At 38.0% G+C, this 12,396-nt stretch overlaps 1 protein-coding gene and 1 long non-coding RNA gene across 3 annotated transcripts; one reads left to right on the top strand and one right to left on the bottom strand.

Moving 5' to 3' along the window:
* Positions 1 to 2,868: 2,868 nt before the first annotated feature.
* On the bottom strand, positions 2,869 to 4,764 carry LOC136180479 (uncharacterized). The gene is made up of 2 exons (XR_010667125.1): positions 4,417 to 4,764; positions 2,869 to 3,367 (listed from the first exon to the last, which is right to left on the bottom strand). It is a non-coding gene; the product is annotated as an uncharacterized lncRNA (long non-coding RNA).
* A 17-nt stretch (positions 4,765 to 4,781) lies between these two features.
* slc47a3 (solute carrier family 47 member 3) lies at positions 4,782 to 11,790 on the top strand. 2 transcript variants are annotated; one of them, XM_020654923.3, is made up of 17 exons: positions 4,782 to 5,064; positions 5,212 to 5,313; positions 5,406 to 5,474; positions 5,566 to 5,714; positions 5,917 to 5,959; positions 6,065 to 6,109; positions 7,268 to 7,365; positions 7,440 to 7,537; positions 8,772 to 8,885; positions 8,972 to 9,039; positions 9,509 to 9,617; positions 9,976 to 10,051; positions 10,392 to 10,461; positions 10,585 to 10,717; positions 10,843 to 10,937; positions 11,026 to 11,068; positions 11,279 to 11,790. In XM_020654923.3, exons 1-17 carry the CDS (start codon positions 4,933 to 4,935, stop codon positions 11,488 to 11,490), a joined length of 1,656 nt encoding a protein of 551 aa, XP_020510579.2. In that variant the 5' UTR covers positions 4,782 to 4,932; the 3' UTR covers positions 11,491 to 11,790. The 2 variants fall into 2 exon arrangements, with proteins under 2 accessions (XP_020510579.2, XP_020510571.2); XM_020654915.3 differs by having other exon boundaries at positions 11,276 to 11,790.
* Positions 11,791 to 12,396: the final 606 nt, after the last annotated feature.

The raw sequence follows: 12,396 nt of genomic DNA, 5'->3' as shown, positions 1-12,396 counted from the left end.
GTAACTGAACACAAAAGAACTCTAGTGAACCCAAAAACTCATTTCTGTAACATGGTATATCAACCATGTCAGTGTTTGCTGACTCAGCAGTTGGACAAAGCTATGGTATGATGGGAAACACAATCTATGCTGTGATTTTCCAGGAACACGAGAGGCCAAAAAGCATCATTTCTTTTTCTGCCCAATCCACCTGTTGCATTTTAGAATATTTTATGAATGGGAATGGTTCTTAAAGCAATGTTGGCCTTCTTTTTAGTATCAGTTACACATGAGGACAATATGGAGCCTGTCTGATATAATCAATCCTAGCTGGCACATAATGACTTGTGTGAGATGGGTTCAGTTTGCAATCCGAGTATCCAATTAACCTGCGGGACATGCCTCAGGCCAAACACTAAAAGATCCAGACCAAGACAGAGGGTCTTTCTTTGAACCTTTGGCTACATTTATAATGACCAGTCTTTTAACAAAATGCTTTCACAATGATTGTCTTTTTGGGATCAAATATAAATAATTACTTAATGCAATGGATACAAGGGATAGAGGACACCAGCAAGACAACTTCAGATAGGTGTACATACAAACAGAATTCAAATAAATGAGAAACAGTCGACTGTATTAAAGGAGGTTTTCTTTATTTAAAAAAGGGCACTACCTGATTCAGAGATGATGACACTGCCAAAGCAAACACTAGCCTAATTACATTATAAACATTACAAAAACTATACAAATTGTACTTCTACTATTAATTAAAATCTACTATCACCATAAATACTATAATCTTCTGTATTTATGAGCAATTAGTTTACTTTTGGTGATGTTTCTGTTGCTACAGCTTCGACCATAATTTTGATAGTGAGCCATTTAGCACATTGGCTCATAAATGCAGTGTGGGTGAACATCACCAGTTCATCACCAATCCTTCACAAATAAACAACTACTGCACTGATTGCATTTAAATTTTGTGTAGCCTTTAGATTATTGTCATACAAAGAAATTGTATTCAAAACATAATCTTAAAAAGTAGCTTCATGTTGACTGTTTTTTCTGTTTCATCTACGGGATTCTACCTCTCAGCAGAAGATGCCACCAGAACCCTTTACTTTAAAGGAAACGTGTACAACACGTGCCGAAAGACAGGGCAAATGATGAGTCATCTGACTTTATGACCACAGTTCATGTGTTCTTTATGTGCTCCAGTCGCAAAAAGGACATTTTTAAGTTAATAAGAGGTTAAAGTGCTGCAACCCTACCATTGTGTCCGTCTCTCTGAAGTTCTAAAGAGACTGTTATATTGAAACTTTCTGGTCAATTGAGCTTCACGTTGACAGTTCCGTCAGCTGATTCAAAGTCTATTTTTCTCTTGCATGGCATAACAAAGAACAGATGTTTTTGTGATCATGCATCTCCGTCCTAAAGTTGCCACAAAATTATGTCTTTCCTACAGACCTACAGGACAGCATACCCTCAAACTGAGATTATACAACATAATAAACAACATAGTAGAGCAGTTTAGGTTGTTGTTATAGTGGCCAGAATAATGACAACTTTGTCTATAGCGAGCAAACGATGCCACAGACAGTAGGACCACAGCTACCAAGTTTGTTTCTCACTTTGCGTCTTTCATTCAGTTTGGCAGATGTTACAGCTTTGAAACCCTCCTGAAATTAGATAAAGTAGATACTTTGGAGATATATATATATATATATATATATATATATATATATATATATATATATATATATACATATATATATATATATATACATATATATATATATATATATATAAATATATATCTATGTGTATTTAAAACAAAATTCTCCAGATTCCATCTCTCATTGTGTAATACACAATCATTCATCTGTGAAGCACTTTGAACCTATATGTCATCTGTCAGTTACAATAAAGTTGAATTGATAGATAGATAGATTATTAACCTTTGAAATCTTGAAGGCAAGGCATTCCAACAATAATTGTGAGTCTATGACATTGGCTCTAAAGAAATTAAGGACATTTAAAGATGGACATGTTTTGCTCAATAATTCATGTTCATTCACGTCATGTGACGTCATCTGTCAACTAGTCATGCACACAGTTACACTTTACATTTTGAGAAGGTCTGCAGTCTCACCAGTGTGCATGTTTTTGTTATGAAGAAATGGCGCCATCTGTTGGTACAATACAGTAACAACGATCACATGTCCAGACCTATTTTCTATGACAGAAGAGTTAAGTCTACATTGCATTTTTTATAAATATATTTCAAATATTAAGTCAGACAGACAGATAACATAATTACTGTTTTCTAACAGTTATACATGAATAAATTATTATCTCAATGGAATTTCAGTGACAAGCAACGCACTGTCATAACAATATAACTACAAAACACGTTTTTATGAGTTTTATCTTAATTTTACAAGCTTTTTAAACGTTTTTGAATAATATTTCCTTAACTTTTTCCTGAGTTCATGTGCTGTTCAACAGCCTTGTATGGCCATGTTTAAGCAGGCTATTTCAGTATCACTGACTGCCTGCTATGGTGACTGTCACCTCACCTTTTGATATTTTGACTGGTTTAATATTTACAGTCTATGATAGGCTATAACTTCTTATTTTGCTTAATTGTCCAGCCAAAGATTTAACAACAGATCGCATCAAGCTATGCGGATAACCTCTGACTCTGTTCCATCCCACTTTCAGAAATGAACTACATTAGTATTTGGTAAAAAAAAATGTCTAAAGAATAAAAAGTTGTGTAAAAGTAGACTTCCTTCCCTAAGCTATTGAGTTGAGCATTAATGCACATTTTAGTCTTGTCCTTTTAAAATCTGAAATGTATACACATAAGTAGACATAAAGGAGTGCATTTATATAGAAATATTTATTTAATCTGAAAAACAACATTAAAAAAAGTCTGTTTTTATAGCAGAGATGAACATGTTTACAGCTTGGTACAAAACAAACAAATAGATCTGATTAGCTCATGTCTCGATGGACACACACTGTACGGGGGGGGGGGGGGGGGGGTGAATGTTTTGATGACTCATCAGTTTTGATTTGATGAAGGATAAGAGTTATTCACAATAAGGCGTGTAGCTGACCAGCTTGACAGGTGGGCGCGGTGTAACGGTTTGTCAAGAGGTTTAAAACCCGTCTCAGCTCCAGCTCTCAGTCTGTGGGTGACATCACTCAGGCCATCCGGGGGAGACCTCCCTCACAGCGAGCTGTTGAAGAGAAGCAACCGAAGTCCACCCCAGAAGAACCAACAAATACAGATGTTGTTGAGGCTCAGGTTTCTTCCTCTGTCTCTGCAGCTCTCTGGGCACCTCGACGGACAAGTCACCAATAATCCACACTGTGTCTATAGGAGAAATACAGAGGTGTTCAATTAATGCCTCACACAAGACAAAATGTACAGTTAACTACATGTGACAGCTCAGGGTGTTTTTTTGTTATGAGCCTCATCTGAAGGAATAATATTGAACAAGGTAGCTGCAACTCATCATAATAGATGCCAGTCTTAAACACTATTTTTTCTAATACTTAAAGTTTTTGGTGTGAAGCTGACACTTTCCACAGACTCCATGACTTCACGGGGTTCAATAGAAAACAAATATCTTATAATAAATACTAAAAAATTATTTTTCAACTGTCATGTTCACCTCATCGCTGTTGACATCAGTAAATATAAAACACAGACATTCCTCTTTTTGTCAGAACAGTAACATGAACTGTATGCTTTGTAATATTGATTTCTTCTGGATGTCTCATATTTATTTACAGTAACTCATTTATTATTAACATGAGCTCAGTACATGGCTGTATTCTTCAAACTATTTCTTATACTTTATATCTATGTGCTTTAAATCTTATTTTCATTCCATATGTTATTTATATTTTATATTTCTACTGCTATATTCTGTGTATGAGTTCAGTGAAAATTAATATGGTTATTAATATAGTTCTTAATGGTTACAGATGCTCTTACAAAGTGAAGTTTTTTTTCTTTGTTAACAGTTTGCTCAAATCTTAAGACACTACATCAACCATGTAACTTTAATGTCATCCTCTATAACCTACACAGCACATTAGGTTCAGTTCAGTTTATGTTACTGACGGATAATTACTACACAAAGTTTGTTTTTAATGTCCACATTTACGTGGAGTATAACATTCATCATAACGTCAGATAACCACCGAGGTGAACCTTTAGCTTCTAACATCACACAAACTCACTATTTTCAACAACAACATCTTAACAACAAACATTTCTAAACCATTGACCGTAAATAATGTAAATAATGAGCTACACAGTTAGCTGACTGGTTTACAAGCTAACGCTAAACAAGCTAGGTCCGTAAATATAAACAAATGAGTAAGCAGTAAATATAACACTACCATATCACTTACCGAAAAAAACTGAAGCATCAACTTGTTGGATGGTCACAGCAAGCCATGTATGTTGTCAGATATGTGTTAAACAAACTCTCCAAACAATGTAAAAAAGAGGAGAAATCAGACGGATCAAGCTGTTAGCCTCCTGACCTGCTGACCGCGCAGAGCTGTCAATCAAATCTGCCACAACCAAATATGGGCATAGTCGTTTTCCTAAATAGAATAAAATCCGATGAGTTATAAAAAAATTCACTTAGGCTTCATTTTTCGAGACCGGAGGTTGCCCCTTGGGATAACCTGAAAGTTATTACGTTTGTCTGCCGCCTGGTGTTCGTGGAGTTCCCTCTTGAGTGAGTGTCATCGTCATGGTCAGCAGACACACAGGAAGTGACCGCCTGTCCCGTGAATATTTCACATGAAAGCAGTTAGATTGCATAATCTTACTGTCTGACAGATAAATCGAGTGACCTGAACGGGTCCAGCATACAGCTGGGAGAAAAAGAGGAGAACGGGTCAGAAACCTACTGAATCATGGAGAGCAGCAACCAGACTTCCTCTCATTCCTCCTGGAGTGAATGTTTTTTATTCAAGCGGCTCCGCATGTTGGTCCCTGTTGGGTTCAAGACAGAAATAATCGAGCTGATTAAACTTGCCGGACCAGTGGTGAGCTACATGCTTAAAAAAAAAAAAAAAAAGGAATATCAGTGTCAAATAAGTCACCAGTACTATGATAAAAGACAGATCAACATTTTTGTATTTTCTTCTAAATTTGTTTATCTCTAATTTCCCTCTTGTTTTTTTCCTCTTCAGACTATATCCCAGCTCATGGTGTTTTCAGTGAGTTTTGTGAGCACAATTTTCTGTGGCCACCTGGGGAAGACAGAGCTGGCAGGGGTGACTTTAGCCATAGCTGTAAGTACAACTAAGTACAGAAATGTATCTGTTTAATGTTAAAACAGTAGATCAGAATAACATGAACCACACTTGTCTGTCTTTATCCTCAGGTTATTAATGTTACAGGAATATCTATTGGGTCTGGTTTGGCAGCAGCATGCGATACTCTTGTTTCTCAGGTAGGAGCCCGGCAGACACATTGTTTTCGTTATCAACAAGTATGGATAATGAATTTAAAGTAGTTCAAGACCATGACCCTTTTGGTTTTAGACCTTTGGGGGTCGTAATCTTCATAGAGTCGGGGTCATTCTGCAGAAGGCTATCCTCATTTTGATACTGGCGTGTTTCCCCTGCTGGGCAATCCTCATAAACACAGAGCCCCTTCTGTTGGCTGTCCGACAGGAACCAGAGGTGGCCAGGTCAGCTGAGTCAAAATTCACCTTTCAGATTGCTTTTGTTGTTTTGTACTGAATCATTGTTAGAAAAGTTATTGAGAATAAGTGAACATCTTTAGTTCATCTAGTGAGACAGAATGTGATTTTTTTTAAAGCCGTGGCTGAACAACAAAGCTGTATTCCATTTTTTTCCCCCTGTTGATATTGATGTTAGCTCTCTCTTCAGGTTGTCCCAGTTGTATGTGAAGATCTTTATGCCAGTGCTTCCTGTGAGTATTTCAAATTGTTTTGTATGAAACTCAACTTTCCTTGAACTATTAATTCTGCTGATATGTGGCATCAAGAAACTCATGTTTTCTCTTTTTTTTTTCTAGGCTACATTCATGTATTCATTACAAACAAGATATCTTCAAAACCAGGTACGTTTCTTCCAATTAAACTTTGAGGAGCTCCACAATGACTTGAAACAAGACGTAATGGACTGAATGAGCTGTTACATAGGCCTAGTGTGCTATTTTTATTTATTCATTTAATTTTTTATTTTACTTTAAGGATGGAGTGAGTATACAGGAATATTGGATTGTTTAGTTTTCCATTTATTTTTTTTGTATTCAAGATTTGTTTTGAGGCTTTTTATGCCTTTTCTTGAGAGAAAGGAAATTGGATAGAGTAACTGCCTGGAGTGGATAGAAACTAGGGAGAAAGAGAGTGAGGAAAGGAGCCACGGTTCGGATTTGAACCCAGGCCGCCTGCTCTCGAGGGCTAAGCCTCTGTACATGGGGGTGCACGCGCTTAGCGCTATGCTGCCAGTGCCCCAGCCTTCTATTTATGCCATTACCGTGTCACTCCTGCATTTGATCATTTGATCACAGTTTTTTCTCCATAGTTATCCCCAGTCACATCTTCTGGATTGTGTATTCTGTATGTTGCATGTTTTATTCAGAACTACATACTGTGAGGTATGGGGTACTTTGGAGGTCATTATGTTGCACATTCCTGCAAAAACTGTACAGCTCTTTTAATATCCTGTTTTATCTAAGTTTTTTTTTTTATGATTGTACTACTGTTATTTTTTTATGTGTATTGTTATGCCAAAAAACACCACAGCAAACATGTACTTGTATAAACTAACACAATTGTGAATCCGGGGTGCTGGTGGCGCGGTGGTTAGGGCGCGCGCCCCCATGTGTCGGGGCTGTGGTCCTCCAGGCGGGCGGCCCGGGTTCGGATCCTGATCTCTTTCTCCCTGATTTCCGACTCTATCCACTGTCCTATTTCTCAAATAAAGGCAAAAATGCCCAAAGATAAATCTTAAAAAAACCCAAAACAAAACAATTATGAATCCGATGTCTGAATTCAGTATGAAATAAATGTTCTTTATCAAGGCCCCTTAAATAAATGTGTATGAAACCACAAAGCTCCAAAAACTCTAGCGTATTCAAATTCTACTTTCCAAGTATAGAGTGGCCTCTGTTGATCAATTTAAATACTTACTACATCTAGATAAAGTACATTTTTTGTCTCGTCTTCTGAAAGTTGATGAGAGGATAACATAACATGTGTCTCTTCTACTTTAGGGCATCATATGGCCACAAGTTATCACAGGAGTTGTGGTCAACCTTCTTAACGCTCTCATCAACTACATCTTTCTTCACGTATTGAATCTGGGAGTAGCGTGAGTATTTCCCATTGACTTTTTAAGTTCCATCATTTATATTTCTTAGCATCACAAGAAATCACTATTTACAGAGGTTCGGCTGTCGCCAACGCCCTCTCTCAGTTCTCTTTGGCTACCGTTCTCTTTGCTTACATCATCTGGAAAGGACTTCACAAGGTCACCTGGGGAGGTGAGTACAGCTTTGGAGGAATGTGACCCCTGCATGTAATCAGAGGCAACACAGTTTACCTCAGCATGGGTTAATCAGTTCTCACAGAAATCACAGTCCTTCCATTAAAGATTTTGCAGGACAGGACAAAGGTGATGTGCTCTACAGTCACCGTGGAGAAATTGACATGTTTGAGTACAAATAAACAGTAGCTTACAACATGAAAATGAACTGTAAGGAATTGGAGATGATGAGTGAATAGTTTGTATAAGAAGGTCAAGGCATCTTGAACTGACTTTACTAAAGCCCATGCTCTTTGAAATAGCCCTCTTCAGTTTTTAAGAGTGCTTTATTTTGAATGTCTCAAGTGGGACACAATGTCCGCCATCTTCTCGAGCAGATTGCTAACTGTGACAGAATAATGTCATTTTTCTACATTGAACTGTGTCTTCCTCCAGTGACCCAAGTGCAACAAGAGCATCTGGCTTCAAGTTGACATTTAAAACAAGAGATAGAGGGTGAACTGTCATGTTCAGGAAAAAAAAAACAAGAGCGGGACCCAAGAGCAGAAACCAAAAAATATTTTTTTAAAGATATTTTTGGGGCCGTTTTGCCTTTATTATGGATGCTGACGACATGCAGCAAAGGACCGAGGTCAGATTCAAACAACACAGCTGCTACTGCGAAGACTTTATCCTCTGTACAAGGGACGCGCAACATAACTACTGGGCTATCTAGCACACCAACAAGAACATTATGTAGACGCTTAATAAAGTAATCTATTAACAACAGTATGACATAAATTTCCCACTCTATTTAGTGCTTTTAAAACTGATGTCACAACTTATTAGGTTCAAATTCAAACATCAAGTTTATTATGTTTATGGTGTTTTAGAAATCGAAAAACCAAAACTCAGTGATAAACTTTTTCTGCACTTCTTCCTACAGTAACATATGAAAGGGGAAAAAATAAAAAAGTCATCTCAAAGTAGATCATATATCATAAACATGCATACTCATGCTTACTGCTTGCAGTGGGACATTTTCCCAGCAGAGCTCTTTTATTTGAACAAAATCTGAATGTTGCCCCAAGATTTGAGACACAGTAATCCACCTTATTTGACCAATATCATTCTATTTTAAGTGATTAACATATTTACAAGCAGTACTATCATTGTCTCTGCATATCTGTAGTTTTAATTATTCTAGCCTATCAAGTAATAATGATATATTCTATCATTGTTTGGCCCTCCAGGCTGGTCCAAAGAGTGTCTGCAGGACTGGAGCTCGTACATCTACCTGGCCATCCCCAGCATGGTCATGTTGTGTGTTGAGTGGTGGACATACGAGATAGGAAGTTTTCTTGCAGGTAATGTCACCGTGGTGTCTTGTGATTTAAAGCATTCATGTGTGCTTAAGTTTATCTGAAATCTACCTGCTGTTTGTTATTGACAGGTCTCATTAGCGAGGTGGAACTTGGAGCTCAATCAGTCGTGTATGAACTGGCAAATGTTGCATACATGGTAATTTCTACAACTAAATCCACTTTTCTGTGTTTCAATTCAATTTATTTTTGTATAGTGTCAACTCATAACAAGTGTTATCTCAAGGCACTTTACAAAAAGCAGGTAAAATACCTTACTCTTTGTCTGTTAACATTACGAAAGAGCAGGTAAAAATACCTTACTCATTGTTATGTTACAAAAAGCAGGTGAAAGACCTTACTTATTGCTATATTACAAAGACCCGGCCTATCCATCATGAGCACTTTAGCAAAGCAGCAAAAGTTACAGTGGTAAGAAAAAACTGCCTTATTAAAAGGCAGAAATCTTCGGCCGGAGCCCCGGCTCATGAAGGTTTATTCTCTGGTGGGCCCACTGCCCAACAGACCTGTAGTATTGCTTAATATGTAAATTATGTAACCTGAAACTTTTTGTTGTTCTGTGTATCCCCATGTTTAATTTGTATTCCCTTTTCTTTTTTTTTTCAAAGTTCCCTTTGGGTTTCAGTATAGCGGGCAATGTGAGAGTGGGGAATGCTTTAGGAGCAGGACACACAGAGCAGGCCAAGCTGTCAGCTAAACTGGCAATGTTCTGTGCAGGTCAGTACGCTCTTTAACCATATTTATACACCATAAGATAAGTCTTTTTTTTAAACAATATTTATTTATTTAAAATGAAAACAGATCTAGAATTATTCTTGTGTTTGAATTTGACTCAAGCAAATGATGGCAGTAGTGGAAGAAGTTAGAAAAACAACTCTGTGTGACTGAAGCAGAGTGACATGGCAGAATCCTCTGCTCATGTTTGCGATAAGCTCCAGCAGAGCAACTCATTGGCAAAGAGTAGGAGAAAGTGGTTGTCCATTGTGTGAATGTGCGTCCACAGAAAATAAATAATTTCAGCACCTTCTAAAAGATGCACATTGTAGATACTTAATTCTGTTTCACTTTCCCACAGTGTCGGTTTCCATATGTTTGTCAGTTCTGGTTGGGAGCCTGAAGGATCATATTTCCTATGTCTTTACATATGATGAGTGAGTATATCTTTTATTTTCTTTACCACAACATAAGCTGGCTAAAAACACAAGTCTACACACGTAGTTGGTGTCAAGTGTGTGAGACATAACAGGTCTAGTAAAACAACCTTTGAATCCTGCCTTCATTCATCACCTTACAGTGCACTTTGCTTACACAATCGTTGACATATTAACCTGACGTAAATGTTTCTGACTCTTGTTCTTGAATTACACTGTAATGATTCATGTTAAGTCAGCGTCTAATGTATGATGTCACTTCACTGAAATACAACACATTAAAAAGAAATATCATCGTTTGTTACGTGACTGTGTAAATTAGAAATCTCTCTTCTTTCAGACAAATTAGGGAAAGGGTTGCAGATGTCATGACTTTATATGCCCCATTTGTCCTCCTAGATGCAACGTCAGTAAGTATCTACATAATTGTGTTCACACAGGACTGCATGACATGCTCATGCTCATACACTGTATTACAGAATTTGCAAAACATACCATGACTTGACACAGATTTATTCTGTTTGTGTGACCAGGCGGCCTCAGGGGGAATCATACGTGGAGCAGGTAAACAGAAAGTGGGGGCTATCTGCAACATTTTGGGATACTATGGTGTTGGATTTCCTATTGGAGTGTCACTGATGTTTGCAGGGAAACTAGGAATAAAAGGTAAGATTATTTAACTTCATTCCAAATTTAGTCCCCAGTATTTTTCAAAGGAAGAAATTCAGCGCAGATTCTGCCTCCCCATGCTGTGCTTAAAACAAGATGTAAAACTTTTCTCTTCCCCTCAGGTCTGTGGATAGGCTTGTTTACCTGCGGGTTTCTTCAGTGCTCATTTCTGATTTGCTACCTGGTGAGAATGAATTGGAAGAAAGCTACAGCCGAGGTTAGTATTCAGATGTTTCTCTTCCCATTCTCAATGGCCTCGGGCTTTTTCTTTTTGAATAGAAGTTGACACATTGTTTTTCTTGCAGGCTCAAAACCGAGCAGGAGTGAGTGGGAGCTTCACAGACACAAGTAAGTCTGATTGTGCAGTTTTTAAATCTTGTATGTTCTGTTCATCCTTTTGAGCAAATGATACATTCTTTCTGCGCTCAATTTGACGACAGGAAATGTATTTAAACAGTGCCATATTTGTAAATTAAAATATATATACATTTAGCTTTAATTCATTCATTACAAAAGCTTAATTTTTTTTTAATCATTTACGTCACATTTCACTAGCAGGTCCTGATCCCCAGTCAGATGATGCAGGGAGCTTACAGGACCTGACAGACAGCTTGGACCTGGTCGGTACTGAGGCAGCAATAAAACCTGTGGAGAACGAGCTCCCTTTTAGATCTCTGGTCCTGCGTCGGGGTCTAGCTGCGGCTGCCATGCTCTTCATCCTGGCTGCTGGAATCATTCTGAACTTGCTGATTACTCACTTGGTTACATGATCAGGGGCAAAGTCTATTACGTGGGGATTAGTCACACATTGGCCAACAGTGCAAAAATTAATGGCTCAGGTGTCTGCACTGTGTGATGACACAGCAAGACAGCCAGAAAGAAGGCACAGATGAGCAGAACGGAGACAGAGCGCTTTCTGAGGTTAATCTCTGAAAGCAAAAAATGTTCTATTAACATTTGATCATGAAATGTTCCAATGAATCTACTGGTGTTCGGCTCCCGAGAGAATGAGTCAAAGTACAGAGTTTGTTTTGACTACATTAAAGAGAAACATTGTGGTTATCTCCGACCATCAGGGTCAGCCTGACTCTTCATTTAAAATGTATTTGACGAGGAGAAACTTCAGATCAAGAATCTCATTTACAATTTAAGACTGGTGGTCTAGATTTGATCAGGAGTAAATGTAATGAGGTCGTAAGTTAGATTCATCTTAAAAGGCAGGGTCTCTGGTATGTCCATGAGCAAGTCATGTGAGTGTTCTGTGCCCAGCTTCCTTTTAGAAGAGGAACCCAATCTGGAGCATTAGCTCTGTCTAGCATACCTCCTCTGTCATTCTCACCCATTTCAGCTTGAAGAGAACAACGACATAAAACATGGATTGGTATATGACTCAAAGAAGCAGTCCCAGACAAAACCTGTAGAGGAGAAGACATATTAGTGAGTTAGATGGACAGACGGTTTAACTTGTAATTTGATTATTCTAGATGTATTTGACAAACTTTCAGTGAGACTCACCACGAGACTGTCAAAGACCAGAAGGGAACAGTAAGCAGGAATCAGTTGTCAAACCAGACCCCAGATCTTTTTGTTATAAGGGTTTATTATCGAGACCTATGTCACTCAGCCCCTCTTTGTATGTATGAGAATTCCAGTTGTAAAGATACACTCATCAGAGG

Source organism: Labrus bergylta, chromosome 11, assembly GCF_963930695.1.
Source record: "Labrus bergylta chromosome 11, fLabBer1.1, whole genome shotgun sequence".
Taxonomy (NCBI): domain Eukaryota; kingdom Metazoa; phylum Chordata; class Actinopteri; order Labriformes; family Labridae; genus Labrus; species Labrus bergylta.
The sequence above is the reverse complement of the archived record's forward strand: the minus strand, read 5'-3'. Positions and strand labels throughout refer to the sequence as shown.